An 18,180-nucleotide genomic window follows, 5' to 3' on the forward strand; every position below is an offset into this window, starting at 1 on the left:
TTTTTTTTTTTTTTTTTTTTTTTTTTTTCTCACAGACTTCACTCTCCTAAAAGATGCCTAAATGCAGATACTAATGACAACTAATTTGCAGAAATCAGAACAGTAGTTAGATAACATTCCGTAGGCAAATAATAATTTTCCAGGAAAAGAGGGAAACAGATCAAAACAATATAACCACTAACCTTGATGAAACATTTTCACTGTGATTCCCAGATGAAGAGTCAGGAGTTTCTCGCTGACCTAAGCTAGCTACTTCTTCATTGAGTTTCTATCATGACAAAGCTTTGATGTGAGACAAAAGCAAATGCAAAACACAGAAGGCTAAAGTCAACAGACAAATTGTAGGGCACGGAAAACATATACTCACATCAATTGAAGGATTAAAGCTTTGAAATGACAATCGACCTTGCAGAGCCCCAGGATGAGGATCGCCTTCAACTAAAACCACACTACACCATGAAAAAGGAAACCAGATTCTTGAAATGCCACTATTATGGTCATAAGCAGAGATTGGTTTGGAACGTAACGATGTCACACTAGAAGCACATATAAAAGGTTGTTATTCTATTCTAGATTTTCTGTATGCAAGACAGGTACGAATTTAATTTGTACCATAGCGAACAACTTCCATCCAAGGCATATGTGTTTCAAACTCAGAAAGCAAAACACTAGCAATAATGATAAAGAGAAACAAAGAAAACCAAAACATAACTCATCAAGGTTCGTTTTCAGGAACTAAAATGCTCCGGAAGAACAATACTTTAGATTTGTGTACAGTTTGTTAAATTGCTCATGAAAAAATAAAAATTAACAATCAGAGAAGCTGGTGGAACAACCATAAATAATAAGTAACAAACAAAACAATTGAAAAGACCAGTAGCTTACCACTTTCTGATTATATTACTCGAGGGAAATAAATTCTCCTCAGGTTTTACTTCTTCCTCTTTTTTAGGTTGCTCCTCTTTCTGAGCCGCCCTTTGCATGAACTGACAATTAAAAACAATAATTCACATTACGCCATGGTTTATTCACAATTTAAATCGGCTCTCACTCACGGATATCAATAACAATAACAATAACAATAATAATTGGTTCTTCACAAGTACAGAGCTGCAAGAACCAGAATCAAAACAAAGAAACCTAGAACATAATTCGGCAATCCCTGAGAAAATTGATCGAAAACACAGAAAATTCAAGCCCTAATGAAGCATGAGAAAGGAGTAAATCTAATGAAGCTTAGTTTACCTTCAAGTTTCTTAACGTATTGGAAATCTCGCGCTTGGCCATAATAGCTTGGGCAAAGGAAAGCTCAAACCACGAACTTCACTCTCTAATCTCTTTTCTGTGTCTCTTTCGCTCTCGCGTTTACGTAGCGCGCGCAACCTTGAAGCTCTCTACAATCTGCGCCTTCGGGCAGGGAACGAGGGTTTCCCTGAGTATCAACGTTCAATTTGTTGATTACCCAATATAACCTCAAATCGACACCAAATTACAGATATGCCATTGACCTTTTCATACCGGTGGGCTGCCACGGAGAGTTTGCGCCCATCTAATAATATCCAAAAAATAATAATAATAATAATAATCGTTTTGTTCCCGATTTAATTACTTTTACACTTATTTTATTTTTAAATTTTCCTTAATAATTTATCTTTAATTTCCTTAATAATTTGTCAATAATTTGCATTTTTTTAAAAAATAAAAAAAATTTAAGTTTTTTGTCCATTAAATTTATAAATTTTAAAAGTATTTAATAAATTTTAAACTTTCAATAAACAGTGTTAAAAATATTTAATAAACTAATTTTTATATTTTATATTTTATATTTTTAATATTCAAAATTTAAAGTTGTTTAATATCAACAAAAAGACACAAAATTGAATATTTAGAAATCTATCAAATTATAAGGACTAAAACGTAATTTCAACTCGATATGATTAGAATAAAATTCGAGTTGTATTTTCAAATTACGATTATATGATTATATTTTATTTCTATATTCATGAATGCACGGGCCAACTTATGGGCGCCTCGAATTAAGAATACAGAGGAAAATTTGAAATACAGTCCTATTAAATCAGGAATTAGTGATTAAATGCTTAATTAACCTCAATAAGCACCACTAACCCCAATCCAACTGAATATCAGCTTTTCAAATATTTGCCATGAAAATCATGAACGTCTAAATCTATCTATCCATTAGCAAAGATAGAACAAAAAGGAAAAAAATATCTTAATGTACAAAGCACTACAGCCGAAGTTATGTGGGGACAACTTGTGGCTCTAAAGGTGTAGAACCATCCTCCTCAACTGCTTGAACTGGGGGCGTTTCCGCACGTTTCTCGTCTGCGTCTACGAAACCTTGCTTGAATCTATCATAGTTTGTTACCTCGCACGGTTTAAATGGTCGTTCGCCCAAGACACGAACCAAGTCTTCTTGATGAAGAACTTCCTTTTCAAGCAACAATTCTGCAATTTGAGCCACTTGCTCTTTGTGCTCCTCTATCAGCTGAACCGTGCGCTCGTATGCCTTCCCAACCCATTCTCGTACCTCGGTGTCGATTATTGCAGCAGTCTTGCTACTGTAGGGTTTGGACATTTCAAAAGCGTCTTCTCTTGGAGGAAAAGAAAGTAGCCCTACTTTGTCACTGAATCCGTAGACTGCTACTTGAGCATAGGTCATCTTTGTGACTTTCTCCAAGTCATTTTGAGCTCCAGTTGAAATTTTACCTATTAAAACCTGTATCATACAAAATAGCCTTCTTCAACAACACAGCCAAGCAAGCCACAATGGAAACAAATTTCAAGAGTTGCTAGCGCTAAGAACACCCTTTGATTTAAAGATTTCTGGACATTCCTGCCATTATTTATACATGTGACAAATGAGGTCCATAAGGCGCCCTTTGGTTTTATCAATCTATCCCTTACTCTACGTCTTTTTTGTTACGAAAATTGAAATGCCAACCAAATTCATTAGTTTTCGACACCATTCAACTGCTTTCCAGATCTCTCTCTCTCACTTTTCAATCCAAACCAAACTCATTCACATGAATGAGGCCTTTTGGGGAAACCAAACGCAAAGCCATGAGAGCTTGTGCTCAAAGTGGACAATATTCTACCATTGTGGAGAGTCGTGGTTTCTAACATGATATCAGAGTCATGTCCTTAGCCTAGTTATGTCAATAGAATCCTCAAATGTCGAACAAATAAGTTGTGAGCCTCAAAGGTGTAGTAAAAAATGACTTTAAGTGTTGAACAAAGAGTGTACTTTGTTCGAGGGCTCCAAAGAAAGGAGTCTAGCCTCGATTAAGGGGAGAGGCTATTCGAGGGCTCATAGGCCTCAAGGGTAGTGTACTTTATTCGAGGGGAGGATTGTTGAGGATTGTTAGGAGGGAGTCCCACATTGCTAATTAAGCGGATCATCATGGGTTTACAAGTAAGGAATACATCTCTATTGGTATGAGGTCTTTTGGAAAAACCAAAAGCAGAAGCAAAGCCACGAGAGCTTATGCTCAAAGTAGACAATATCATACTATCATGGAGATTCATGGTTCCTAACACTAATATGCCACATTTTCAAACAACTTACTGAATAAGAATTGTGTCAGGGAGTTAAGTAAAGATGTCAGTGGACTAAAACAATAAGGACTATATATAACTACCTGTTCAGCAGCACGTCCACCGAGGGTCATGCAAGTCATATCAAAAAGTTGCTCCTTGGTCATGAGAAGATTTTCGTTGGGAACATACTGTGCAAACCCTAAAGCTGCTGTACCACGAGGAACAATTGTTACTTTCAACAAAGGTTCTGCATGCTCCAAGAACCAGCCAGTAACAGCATGGCCTGATTCATGATAGGCTACAGTTCGGCGCTCCAACTTGCTTATCACCTACTCAGTAAACAAAAGTATTTTATATTACAAAGTGGACAATATTATCCAGGAATATGCTAAAGCCTAATCAAAAAGAAAGCAAACTACGTAGTGATGGATGTGAATTAGTTACCTTGTTCTTCTTTTCCAAACCACCTATTACTCTATCAATAGCTGATTCAAAATCTTCCATCTTGACCTGTGTGCCTTCATTCCTTGCAGCAATCAAAGCAGCTTCATTACAGACGTTTGCAATGTCTGCTCCAGCAAATCCAGGAGTTAATGCAGCCAGCCTTTGTGAGTAATATGTTGGTTCATGGTCAAGTTTGATCTTCTTTAAATAGATCTGAAAGATTTGCTCACGCCCATTGATATCAGGTCTGTCGATTGTAATTTGACGATCAAATCGACCAGGTCTCAGTAAAGCTTTGTCTAAGATATCAGGTCTATTAGTTCCAGCAAGTACAACAACACCAGACGTCGTTCCAAACCCATCCATCTCAACCAACAATTGATTTAGAGTACTTTCACGCTCGTCATTAGAACCCGAGAAACCTCCACGTCCTCTTGCACGACCAATTGCATCAATCTCATCAATAAAAATTATACTAGGAGCACATTGTCTGGCTTCTTGAAACAAGTTTCTAACCCTTGATGGTCCAACGCCAACAAACATCTCCATGAAATCTGAACCCGATATAGACAGGAAAGGCACACCTGATTCTCCGGCAGTTGCTTTTGCCAGTAAGGTCTTTCCAGTGCCGGGCGGTCCGACCAAAAGAGCACCCTTTGGAATTTTAGCCCCCAATTCCTCATACTTTCTAGGATTCTTCAAGAAGTGCACAAACTCCATTATTTCTTGTTTTGCCTCATCACAGCCAGCAACATCTTTGAAGTAGATCTGAAAAAGATTGGAAATAAAAAATTGGAAAATGTGTGGATTAACACAACAGTAACATCAAAGAGGGAACCTATGTGGATCCCCAAATTCTTCAAAGAAGAATGTAAATTTCTATACCTTATTCTTAGCATGCTTATCCACTTTCGTGATATGAGCTTTACCTATATTGAATATCCCTCGACCGCCCCTCCCACCACCTCCACCTCCAACACCTATTCCTCCTTGCATTCGGCGCCCCATATAAAAGAGGGACCCTAAAAGCAAGAGTGTTGGGGCAAATCTGATCAATTCTTGATACCAGACCATTTCAGAGACATATGTAACAGGTACAAAATCATGTGGGTCTACATCCAATGCCTCTTGAGCTTCCTCCAACTTCTCCTCAAATGACTCAATACTTCCAATATTGAAGAAGCATTTATATTGACCTCCATTTCCTCTAGTGGCAGCACCACTTGAAGAACCTTGGAGTACTTCGCTTGTTTGGTTACTTGGAGAACTCCTCACAAATACTTTTGCAACTGATTTATTAGAAACAACAATATGGTCTACCAGACCGGGTTCGAGATACTTGTTTTTGAACTCCTGGAAACTTATCTGCAGGGGAAAATTCCAGGTAATTAATGAATCATGAATCAAGATGCCAAATAAAAATAAAAAGTAAAAACCATTTCCCTAGCATTCAGAAACCCAAAACATTATCGAAAAAAAATTGTGTTTAATAACAAGGTGCAATAGAATGTAAAAGGATAAACCAGACTTCCTTCTCCAATAAAACAAAACCATGACAATAAAAATACCTGCTGTTGTTCACGAGGACCGAAAGAAAATGAGGAAAACAGAAGACCAATAACTATTAGAGGGGTGACTAAGTTCTGAAACTGCTTGATGAAGGCTTCCTGAAAACTCCCTTGGTCTTCGGTGTTCGAGTCGCCTAAGATGAAGAAAAAATAAATAAAATTGCTGAAAACTTCTGAACGAAAACCTTGCAGCATGAAAACCAGTAAGTGACCTACTACAATGTTCCAACATTTATTGCAAATGCTGTATGCAAGTGAACTCGACAATATTTCTACTTTTTTATTGGCATTCTCCACCAAAAAATAGACGTAACAAAAATCATGAAGTTCTTATCCAAATTATTGATTGATTAGCCAAAATACATGGTACAAAAATCAGCTAACAAGCTGAGTTGCTCGATCCGAAATAAGCCTAGTACAATGGCCAGGGAAGCAATTTCCAGACCATTAGAGAATCAGCTCTTGACAGACCGGATTTGGAGAAAATGCCAATTACTGAAGACTGTCATTGATGCGAATATTAATCTCATTTCAGGATCAGTACCAGCTGCCCACTCTAACAAAAATGTAAATATATGCTCAAATTGTAACCAAAAAAGAATTAACACTTGTTCTAACAAATTGTGGCCCACGGTTCGAAATAAAACACGGGCCTCTATCAAAGAGAAACTAGTAAGACGGATGCAGAGATAAAAAAGAGTACCCAAAATAAAGCATGCTTAAGCACAAACACAACTCTTCCAACATAATAGCTTAAGCACAAACACAACTCTTCCAACATAATAGCCCAAGCCTACCGTTAGAAGATATTGTCCGCTTTGGTCCGTTACGTATCACCGTCAGCCTCACGGTTTTAAAAAGCGTCTACTAGGGAGAGGTTTCCACACCTTTATAAGGAATGTTTCGTTCCCCTCTCCACCCGATGTGGGATCTCACATCCAATTGTCACTTCACGGCCCACTCAAATTTCTTTAACGTAATATTATGATCAAGAACATGGTAACCATACCACAATGGACGGATAAACAAATGAAGTCGAACAGAATCTCAAATTCAAATAATCTTCAAATTAAAACATCGGAAATAAACCGAGCAACTTTGAATCTCGCGAAATCCATGATCCCAGTCTATAATCAACAAAAAGAGGGAAATGCAGAAAAATAGCCTTCATTGCACCTAAAACAAGAAGAAAGTTACCTTTAGACTCAGATTTTTGCCCGTTCCCTTTTGGAATTTCTTTCTTTCCTTTGGGATAAAAGTTCTCGTAATCTGCAAAAATGTAGCAAAAGAATCACATTTAGCCTAGAATTCACGCCACAATAAAAAAAAAAAATGTATGTACAATAAGGCATCGTTTACTCGAGAAAGCACAAAATTGTTAGAACAGCCGTGAAACTGATCGCAAAAATCAATATGGCTTAATCAGAAGAACGGCTAAAGAAACGTTACTTTTCTTCTTCGGGGCTTCGCTCGAGAAGAAACGCTGGAGTTTCGGATTCGCGAAGACAAAATTCAAGTCGGACAAACTTGCCTTGGGAACGGATTTGGACCGAGCCCCAACAAACGCAATATAGCCTCTCAAAAACCCTAAGATCCCATCTCTCTCCCCAGGGCAGGAATCGGCAGCCAAAATCGGCTCATTGATGTTCTTAATCGCCGCCCGTCCTCCACCATACACCAAATTCTACAATCGAAAGGAAACAAAACAAAACAAACTTCACAACTTCCCCCAAAAAAAAACATCATAAAAAACCACACACACAGATAAACGCTTACTCGGGCACGAGAAGAGCGCGGCAGAGAACGGCTGAGCCTGGAAAATATCATACTTCGAATGAAAATCTCGAAGGAAAACGAACGGGATTTTTATAAATACGTCAATAATCGAAGTGCGCAGAAGAAGAAGAAGAAGATCAACAGGTTGTAACCATTCGCCACATGAATGCGGAAAATGGAAATGGATTAATGAAAACTAGAAAGTCGAAATTGTCGGATTATCCGACGAATTGAGGATGCGGGCGGTAGAGGAAAATAGCGGTCTGGTCGACAATCCAATGGGGGAATTTTGAGAGTGAGATATTTTAGGAATAGTGTTTGGACTTTGGAGGAATTATACGTCAAAGAAGCGTCAGGCGGGTGGACACGAGCCAAGCTGTCTACGCCCCGTTCGCTTTGGTTCGCCTGCCAAACAAGACGCTAAGCCCACACAATTATTTATTTATTTATTTATTTATTTATTTATTTATTTATCTCTATATCTTCTATTATTTTCACTCGGGTTAAAAAAATAATAATAAATTTATTTGATGAGATTAAAAAAATATATATATATACCCTTCATTTTGTTAGACGATGAAAGTCCACGTCGGCTAATTTAGAGAATAATCATGGGGTTTATAATCAAAGAATAATGTCTCCATTGGTACGAAGCCTTTTGGGGAAGCTCAAAGCAAAGCCATGAGAGTTTAGGCTCAAAGTGGACAATATCATACCACTGCAGAGGGTCGCATTCGTTTAACATAGTATCAAAATCATGCCCCCTAAACTTAGTCGTACCAATAGATTAGTAAATTCTCAAATATTGAACAAAGGACTCCTAAGAATACTCTCTCCATTAGTATGAGGCCATGCGAGCTTATGCCTAAAGTGGACAATATCATACCATTGTGGAGCGTCGTGTTCGTCTAACATATTTAACCTTAAAAAGTTTTTTACAAAAATTACTTTTATAGTTTAATTTTGTAGATAAAGAATTAATATTTGTTGGAAATGGCGCTGGTGGTGGGCTTTGGATATTACTTGGCCCATATTAGTCGTCTCGATCTTTTTCTGGGCTTTTGTCCCATCGGCCCACGAAATTTGATCACCCGAGTTCGAAATAAAAATTCCACGTAAGCATATAGTTTTTTATTTAATTTAAACTCAAATAATGTAGATATGACGTCATTTATATAGTCAAACATATGTATTAATTAATATAAAACTTAATTAATTTTATTCAGAAAATGATTTGAATAATGTGGATAAGAATAATAAAAAAAATGCCAAAAATAAAAAATTGAGATTAAATTTTATAAGATTGGGGAATGCAATAATGCAAAATATGAATGGAAAGGTGACTTTAGCAGACGTGTCTTTAGCTTTAGGCCACAAGATTAGCTGCCGATTAGTACCTGCTTAATCATGATTACCATATTTGATTAACCCCTAAAGCACTTTTTTTATTTTATTTTATTTTATTTTATTTTATTTGGTGTCAATTGTCCTGTTAATATCAGCATCACCAACCAACTAAAAATATCCATTTATTGGTTCCATTAATTGTATTATCTTTCTCTACCGACTACCACCCATTTTATCTCTGCCCAATTTTGGATAATCAACACATTTTAAAATATTACTTTTAATTAATTAAGATGTGATTGCTCAACCATAAATAATTATTATTATTTTTTAATTATTTCACTATCAAGAGCTAATAAATTAATTTATTTTATTTTATTTTTAGATTCTACCATAAATTTTGATGTAATATAATGTATTTAAAATTTTTTTTTTTAATATTATTATATTTATTCTCAACCCACTTTTTTTCTTTGGTTGGACTCCATATTTAAGGTTAGGATTCTGATTTAGCTCGACCCGGGTTACTTGAAAATGACTTGTGTCGAAAATAAGATTTTTTTAAAAATTTAATGCCGTAGAAAGTGATATCGGCATCGTTTTTATGGTGAATTGATAGAGTTAATGTGAGATTCCATAATGGTTGAGAGAAGAATGAAACATTCCTTATAATAAGATGGTGGAAATCTCTCCGATACGGAAGCTTAGAAGGAAAAAATTCAAAAAAAAACAATATCTGTAGCTAATAGTGGACTGGCCATTACAAATGGTATTAGAGTTAGACATGAGGCGGTGTGCTAACGAGAACGTTGGGTCCCCCAAGGAGGGTGGATTGTGAGATCGCATGTTGGTTGGGGAGGGAAACAAAGTATTACTTATAAGAGGGAGTGGAAACCTCTCACTACTGTACAGTTTTAAAACCTTAAGGGGAAGTTGAGAAGTGAAAGCTCAAAGAGAACAATACCTGCTAGTGATAGACTTAGGCCATTACTGGTATTAGAGTGAAACACGGGACGGTGTGCCAACGAGAACGTTTGGTCCCCCAAGGAGGGTAGATTGTGAGATCCCATATTCGTTGGCGAGGGAAACGAAACATTTGTTATAAGGCAGAGTCAGACACGGGACGGTGTGTCAACGAGAATGTTTGGTCTTCCAAGGAGGGTGGATTGTGAGATCCCACATTCGTTGGTGAGGGAAACGAAACATTTCTTATAAGACGTGGAAACCTCTCCCTAGTATACGCGTTTTAAAATCTAAGGGAAAACTCATAAGGGGAATCTCAAAAAGGACAATATCGGCCAGTGATAGGATAAGGGAAAGCTCAAAAAGAACAATATCCGTTAGTGATAAGCTTGGGTTGTTACAAATGATATCAGAGTCAGACACTGAGTTCCCCAAGGGGTAGATTGTGAGATCTCACGTTGGTTGAGAAGGGGAACAAAACATTTATTATGAGTTAGACACTGGGCGGTCTGCGAGCGAGGATACTGAATCCTCCAAAGGATGGATGGTGAGATTCCACATTGGTTAGAGACGAGAACGAAGCATTCCTTATAAACATTCATGATACTATCTTCCCAACCATCGATGAACGGAAGCCCTAATCAACTATAAACATATTTAAAAGGGGTTTTTATACAAAGGTGGAAGTTGGGTGAGTCTAATGATTTATGGACATGGGTTAACTTCACTTTTTATGGACACAAACAACCCTTCCTTTCTTTTCTCCCTCAAAACCTTTACCGTTTTGTTGATGCTGTTCTTCACGAGCCTCTATATTCCTCTAGGGTTCTTCATAAATTTTCTTCTTCTTCTTCATTATCTACGAACTCGATTTCTACGCACGAAAGCCGAACCGATAGCCATGGAGGTCCGATCGATAGCAGCCATTATTTGTTGGCGCAGCACCATCAAGATTCACAAGGCAGGCTTTTCATCTTTAAATTTCTCTCTTCATTGAAGAAAGAAGAACAAAGGCTTCTCCTTTGGGAATCTTGATGATGCTGCATCGTCAATTACATGGCTTATAAATGAAATCCAGAATTTGGGTTCAGATTTAGAGGCCATTTCTGAATCTGGGTAGCTTTTAGATTTTCATTTGTAATTATCTTTGTTTTTCGACTGTTTTTGGACAAACATATTGAATGGACCACTCGTTTTGTACTATGTTTTACTGTCTACTGCTTTTTTCCACCCTAATTTACTATCATTCCACCTTGGAATATGTGCTTCAAATACTTCCAAAAAGTTAAAATTTTGGTTGTTTTTTCAATGAATTTCATTGTTTTTGCTAGATTTTGTGGACATGAACAGCGGCAGAAGCCAGCTGAGTTGAAAAGACAGCGTCTCGACAGTATTAATAACATAGAGAAGAAGAACACTACGTTGAGACATTGATTATGTCGTAAGATCCCTTCCTTTAGCTGATTGCACGCATGTCTTATGTTGGATGAGGAAACTCTGGACTCGTCTCGAGAGTATCGGGTATTGTCGAGAAATTGCAATGATTTCTTTAAATATGCTCGTTTTAATCTTTGGATTTGGAAGTTATTAGTTTTTGTCTTACGGTTTAGGGTTAAGATTCTGGTATCAGTTTAGGGCTTTCTGTAATGTAACACGCTCATATTGTCTTCTTTGGATTTTTTCTTTCGAGTTTTCCCTCACGGTTTTTAAAACGTGTCTGTTTCTACACCCTTGTAAATAATGTTTTTGGATTCTCTCTTTCGTGTCTGCTACGAGAGGTTTCTATACCCTTATAAAGAATGTTTTTGGGTTCTCCCTTTCGTGTTTGCTACGGAGAGGTTTCCACACCTTTAGAATGTTTTTGGGCTTTCTCTCTCGACCTTCCATTTTAAGCTTTTAAAATGTGTCTGCTAGAGAGATTTTCACACCCTTATAAAGGATCTCACAATCCACCCCTCCTTTGGGGCCTACCGTCCTCACTGACACTCGTTCCCTTCTCTAATCAATGTGAGACCCCTCAATCCACCCCTTCAGGGCCTAGTGTCTTTGCTTACACACCACCTCGTGCCCACCCCTCTGGGGCTCAGCCTCCTCGTTGGCACATCTCCCGATATCTATCTTTGATACTATTTGTGACAGCTCAAGCATACTGTTAGCATATTTTGTCCCTTTTGGGTTTTTCCTTACGGACTTCCTCTCAAGGTTTTTAAAACGCGTCTACTAGGGAGAGATTTTCACACCCTTATAAAGAATATTTCGTTTTCCTCCCCGATATGGAATTTGACATGTAATTCGAGTTTAGGGCAAATCAATATAGATTTCCGCTTAGCTTTTATGATATTAACTTATTTGACTTGCTTTTTTTGTAGGGAAAATTATTTTACCACTTAAACTTGCCTCCCTATTGATCTTTGTGGTTGAAATTGAAAGAGGTGCAGCAATACGAACAAAAGAGGCAACAATAAAGGCTTTTGTGAGCGAGACAAGTCAATCAGGTGCACATAGGTTATTTGTAGCTCTATGTGATATTCAAATAATGCATTATTAGGACATTATACATATGTACTTATATTTCTACTTATATGCTCTAATTAATTAGCCCATCACAAACTAAGCCTAACCCTAATTAGGTAAAATAATGATGATTTTCTCTCGTGTTTTGGGTCATATCGAGGACTTCTTATTGTGGTTCTACGTTAATGTCCAACTCTTAACGGAGAATTTGATGTACTGACTCTTGTCGTGCGTGTAAAAGTTTATGTTTTGGTATATCTTTTGGGTCATATTGAGCCGTGTTAATAATTTAATATTTATCATGTTAGACCATTTGTATCAAGAAAATTGATATGTTCAGGGATAATATGGTTCGGTAATTTATGTTCGTGACATAGAAATGATAGACGTGATTAGTTCCTATTGTGGGTTGACGTTGTCTAATAAGAACGTGTTCGTGGGTTTTTAGAGGTAGAAATGAGTGATACATCAATTGCAAGGTTTAGATGTCGAACCAACGTAGATATGTCAATTGTTCGTGTCATTTGTACGTATCAACATTCTAACTTGTTTCTTACCAAATATTGTCAAACCAACGTAGATTTATTTTATTTCTTAATTAGTAAATCATCATCCTTAATATTATAAAAGAAAACATATATTAAATAAAAGATTTTCCAAGGTTTAGATGAACATCATTAAATCATTAACCTTATCTATGAAACAATGGTCTAAATGGATGGAGAATTTGATGGTGTCATTAAATAACCCTAAATTTGAGGACTTGGTCTTCTGACCCATATGCTTGTGCCCTCCACATGATAGCATGTGGGACAGGGACACCCCTAAAGGCTCTGGAAGCCTCACATGATTTCAAGCTTGCAAAATTTCTAGGGTACCCCCAAAATTAAAAATAAAGACAGCCCGAGGAGAAAGGTAAATCCATATCGTGTCGGATGTTTATAAGCGATTATGCGATACTTACTCTCATCACTGTGTGAGTTAGCCAACTCAAAATAGTGTTGCATTCAGCCGAACGACGTATGCCCATGTTTCTGACCTCGCTTTTAAAAAGAAGGTTTTAGAAAACGAGACAGAGAGATTTTAGAAAGAAAGAATTGACGACTAGTCGCATCCCCTATAGTACATTATGAGGCATCTCAGGTCTACCAAACGTAAATTTTGCCGAAACGTCAAAACTATATATTATGAAAGCCATAAACAACACGTCTTAAACAAGCATGACCGTGACACTCGTGTCCTCCACATGATACCAAATGGGACACCCAAAACGCTCCGAAAGCCTCACATGATTTCAAGCTTGCAAAATTTATAGGGTAAAGGTAAATTCATACCGCGTGGAATGTTTATAAGCGATTATGTGGCACTTACTCTCATTGAGTGAGTCAACCAACTCAAAATAGTGTTGCATTAGGCCAAACGACGTATACCCATGTTTCTGACCTCGCTTTTAAAAAAAAAAGGTTTTAGAAAACGAGACAGAAAGATTTTAGAAAGAAAGAATTGACGACTAGTCGCATCCCCTATAGTACATTCTGAAGCATTTCAAGTCTAACAAACGTAGATTTTGTCAAAACGTCAAAACTATATATCATGAAAGCCATAAACAACACGTTTTAAACAAGCATGATTATGACACTCGCGTCCTCCACATGATAACAAGTGGGACACCCAAAACGCTCCGAAATTTCTAGGGTACCCCAAAATTAAAAAGAAAGAAAAAAGCCCTAGGGGAAAGGTGAATTCGTACACCAGCTTAAAAACATGCCATGTGCTTCTTGTTTTTTGACCAATCAAATCCTCGTACGGCTCCCCCCACCTTCTTATAATTGCAGCTTAATTAATCATTAATATTCTTCATTATCAACTAATCCCCTCTCCATTTTTCACTTAGCAGTAATTTCATGACTTTAAAATCATTTCAAATCGAAACGACGTCGTTCTCCTCCAATGACAGCTAGAAACAAAAATCATTAAATAATATGATGGAGAAATTAATTATTTCTGGTGCCTATACTTTTTAAAATATGCTGTGCGTGACACATTATTATTAATTATTATTACTATTTAATGCTCCAACATTTCTACCTCACCATATAGCTTTTGACCAGTCAAACTTTTAATTTATTTCATGCATAAAATATGTATAATTAAAGTTTTTTATTTTATTTTAATTTTTTTATAATACATATTTTGAAAATTAATATATATATATATATATATACGTTGTTATTTAATTTTATGTTAATTATTTGTATTAGTATCTAATGATGATTATATCCAAGGATTAATTAGCTGGGGGAATATTTGATAACATAATTAAATGCGGATTATAAAGCAGCATATAACAGAAATCAAATTGGGTCACATGCTGTCGTTGTTATACTCTGGTAAGCTCCAATTTTATGATTTTGATACGATCATTATACTTTTTCGATCGATTTTGTACCTTCGTTGAATCTTAGGTAAGTGTTACAGTTCAAGCTCACCGCTAGCACATATTGTCGTTTTTGGGTTTTTCCTTTCGGGCTTTCTCTCAAGGTTTTTAAAACGCGTCTGTTAGAGAGAGGTTTTTACACCCGTATACAGAATGTTTTGTTCCCCTCTCCAACGTATATGAGATCTCACAGTGAGATTCTCAACATCACGGCCTATATGCTTCTACATTGATCCGGAACTTCAACGGAATGTGTTTGAACCCTTTATTAGGTCAAAATGGCATTTCGAGAGTTTTCGGTTAGAATTATACAAATAATAGGCATTGTACTACTGTGGTAAGCTCCAATTTTATGATTTTGACACGATCATTATACTTTTTCGCCCGATTTTGTACTTTCGTCGAATCTTATAAGTGTAACAGTCTAAGCCCACCGCTAGCAGATATTGTTCTTTTAGGACTTTCCCTTCAGGCTTTTAAAACGCGTCTGTTAGGTAGAGGTTTCCACACCCTTATAAAGAATGCTTCGTTCCTATCTCTCTAATCTATATGAGATCTCACAATTCACCCCTTCGGGTCCCAGTTCTTCTCTCCAATCAATGTGGGATCTCACAGTGAGATTCTCAACAACACGGGCCCATACGCTTCTACATCGATCTGGAACTTCGAGGAAATGTGTTTGAACCCTTTATTAGGTCAAAATGGCATTACGAGAGTTCCCGATTAGCATTATACCAAGCCAATATGTCCCAATATGCAGTGTAATACCCTAGTAAGCTCCAATTTTACGATTTTGACACAATCATTATACTTTTTCGTCCAATTTTATAGCTTCGTCAAACATTAAGTGAGATTCTCAACAATCTGACCCATACACCTCTACATCGATCCAAAACTTCAACGATAAGAATTTGAATCATTTGTTAGGTCAAAACAACATTTCGAGAGTTCTCAGCACTATACCAACCCGACATATCCCTAGTAAGCTCAAATTTTATAATTTTAACACGATCATTAGACCTTTTTCATCCAATTTTATAGCTCCATCAAACCATAAGCGAGATTCTCAACAACACGACCCACGCACTTCTCGATCGAATATTACTATTTTACAATTTTCACAATTTTCACAATTTATATATAAAATAAAAAAAAATAAAAGGGTAAATTAGGTATAAAAAAAATTAGGGAAAGTGAAGTAGGTGGACACAGATTCCGAGAAGAAGAGAAGAGAAGGGCAGCGGTGCGGAATGAGCAGTTACCTCAGAGTGAGTGAATTTTGTGTTTATGTGCGTTAAATACAGAATCGTACACCCACGTCGATCACTCCAAGCTTTTAAATATTAATTTCCTTTTTAATTAAAAATATTACCCATTCCCCCACATATTATTAAATTATTAATTACAAAATTAAATAAACACTCTTATTAAATTTATTTTTATATCTTAATTTAATAATTTTGATACAATTTATTTATTTTTAAAATTTTTATCAAGGGTAATTTCGTCATTTTGTTCTTTGTCTCATTAGCTCGATCTTAAAGTAATTCATGTAACTTAATCCTTGGAGTTGAAACGAACCCAATTTTGAGTGTTTCGTATTAGTGAATTACGAGTTTAACCTTCTTTTAAAAAATTAAAAATATATATATATATATATGTGAGAATGAGGTCCTTTGTTTGAACCCTACCAACCTCACACTCTTCACTACACCCATAGAAGCAGTGGATCTCCATTTTTGAGACAAATAAATCTATAAATTATTTATTTATTTATTATTTATTTATTTATTTATTTTTGGAGGTATAATTTTGAGAAATCAAAACCAACCCACCATTTGATTTTCCGCCATTAATGGAAGAAAAATGGAAGCTTTCCAGAAAGGAATCTTCTTCTTCTTCTTCTTCTTCTTCTAAGTCCTTCTTCTCCAGAACCTCATCCTCCAAGCTGCCATTGTTAAGAAGCTTATCCCACAAGCACACTCCCTCCGCCTCCTCCGCCAAGTCGCCCTCCGATCTCCGCCGCAGCTCCTCCCAAAAAAGCCCCTCCATTGGCCACAAATGCAGCAGCTTGGCTAAGGAACAAAAGGCCAGATTTTACATCATGCGACGATGTGTCGCAATGCTTGTCTGTTGGCATAAACATGGCGATCCATGAACAAAGTAAGCATTTTTAGTCTCCAAAGATCTTGGATTTTTTTTTTTTTTTTTTTTTTTCGATTAAAAAATGTAATTAGATTTGTGGGTTAATGTCGATCTAGCTCCAAATTTTGCTTAATACCCTGTAATAATAGAGAGAATAGTTATTTAAAAAATTTAATTAGCCATGGTGTTCTATTGTTCATCTATTTACTTGGTTTCCCATCTGGTTTTTTTTATTGGAAGGTGCCAAAAATGTACATTTTAGTGGGGATGTGAAACCCAATATGTCTATACATTCTCTTTCAATTGGTGGATTCACTTTTTCCCTCCTCCCCTTTTTTCCTACAAAATTACACACCCAATAACCCGACTCGACCGATTATTCTTCGTGCACGTTGTTCTAATGTGGCTGACGGGTTTGAATCGTTGAATGTAGAAAAGAAAACCCGGAAACCCGTTTTTATTAGAGGTCGAGAAATGTTGGAGTATTGAAGTTGTAGCATGTCGCTTTGATGTGGGTGATGGTTTTGAATAGTTGAATGCGTATTTATTAGAGGCCAAGATGATGAATGTTAGAGTATCGAGGTTGTAGCATGTTGCTGTAATGTGGCTTATGGTTTTGAATAGTTGAGTGTAGAAAAAAACTCGAAGACATGTACTTGTTAGAGGCCAGGGTGATAAATGTTGGAGTGTCGAGGTTGTAGTATGTCACTCTAGTGTTGATGACGGTTTTAAATAGTTGAATGTAGAAAAAAAAAGCCCCAAAAATACGTATTTATTAGAGGGAGATAAATGTTAAGAGTATCGAAGTTGTAGCGTGTCGTTTTAATGTGGCTACCGATTTTGAATAGTTGAATGTAGAAGAAAACTCGAAAACATGTATTATAAGAGGTCAATAAATGTTTTTCTTTTGGGGACGATCCATATTCTATAACGCAATGTATATAAACTTCATATTTCTCTGCATGCGTTGGTGCCCTTGCCAATGGTATTGCCACCATGTTTTCTCGGGCAAGCTTTCTCTCGTGTAAACAAGCGTAAGAGCGAGCGAGCTAGTGAAGCCTTCAATTTAGGAGTTTCATCCCTTATCCCTCACCCTACCCTTTTCGTCTTTTTTGTATTCGAGACATAGCGCTTGTATGTGAGAGACAAATGTCAGATTCAGCAAACGGAAGCGAGAAAAAGATAGTGAAATCAAGGAGACGTATCACTCACGAGTAAGGGAATCCAAATACGACTCTAGAATGATATCAACCTTTAAATACAAAGTATCCTGGTCGAAGCCAAAAATTCGGGATAGTCAGACTCTATACATGTTACCACTTACGGTGAGGAATGAATTCCAACTGGAAAAACAAAGGAAGGAAGGTCATTTCTTTTTTTTTTTTCTCTCGAAAGAGGATAAGGGGATGCGACCTATCCAGAAAG

General features: G+C 36.7%; 3 protein-coding genes and 1 long non-coding RNA gene across 5 annotated transcripts in view; 2 read left to right on the forward strand and 2 right to left on the reverse strand.

The window, feature by feature from the left end:
• The window catches only part of LOC111794500, a 10,012-nt gene extending 8,571 nt beyond the window's left edge, over window positions 1-1,441 (reverse strand). The window contains exons 1-4 of one of the 2 annotated variants that reach the window (XM_023676541.1): window positions 1,246-1,436; window positions 886-986; window positions 368-449; window positions 183-268 (exon numbers count right to left, since the gene is read on the reverse strand). In XM_023676541.1, coding sequence (XP_023532309.1) covers window positions 183-268; window positions 368-449; window positions 886-986; window positions 1,246-1,287 — 311 coding nt within the window. In that variant the 5' untranslated portion in view covers window positions 1,288-1,436. Of the gene's footprint in view, window positions 1-182; window positions 269-367; window positions 450-885; window positions 987-1,245 lie in introns of both variants that reach the window. The other variant, XM_023676540.1, reaches the window with a different exon arrangement.
• A 540-nt stretch (window positions 1,442-1,981) lies between these two features.
• LOC111794407 (ATP-dependent zinc metalloprotease FTSH 10, mitochondrial-like) lies at window positions 1,982-7,670 on the reverse strand. Its single transcript, XM_023676393.1, has 8 exons — window positions 7,350-7,670; window positions 7,023-7,257; window positions 6,771-6,842; window positions 5,574-5,707; window positions 4,891-5,370; window positions 4,006-4,773; window positions 3,663-3,890; window positions 1,982-2,740 (listed from the first exon to the last, which is right to left on the reverse strand). Exons 1-8 carry the CDS (start codon window positions 7,398-7,400, stop codon window positions 2,261-2,263), a joined length of 2,448 nt encoding a protein of 815 aa, XP_023532161.1. The 5' UTR covers window positions 7,401-7,670; the 3' UTR covers window positions 1,982-2,260.
• Window positions 7,671-10,133: 2,463 nt separating this feature from the next.
• Window positions 10,134-12,485, forward strand: LOC111794530. The gene is made up of 2 exons (XR_002815101.1): window positions 10,134-11,180; window positions 12,029-12,485. It is a non-coding gene; the product is annotated as an uncharacterized LOC111794530 (long non-coding RNA).
• A 3,930-nt stretch (window positions 12,486-16,415) lies between these two features.
• Window positions 16,416-17,070, forward strand: LOC111794522. The gene has a single exon (XM_023676566.1). It carries the CDS (start codon window positions 16,466-16,468, stop codon window positions 16,766-16,768), a length of 303 nt encoding a protein of 100 aa, XP_023532334.1. The 5' UTR covers window positions 16,416-16,465; the 3' UTR covers window positions 16,769-17,070.
• The last annotated feature ends 1,110 nt before the right edge of the window (window positions 17,071-18,180 follow it).

Source organism: Cucurbita pepo, chromosome LG05 (assembly GCF_002806865.2).
Source record: "Cucurbita pepo subsp. pepo cultivar mu-cu-16 chromosome LG05, ASM280686v2, whole genome shotgun sequence".
Taxonomy (NCBI): Eukaryota; Viridiplantae; Streptophyta; class Magnoliopsida; order Cucurbitales; family Cucurbitaceae; genus Cucurbita; species Cucurbita pepo.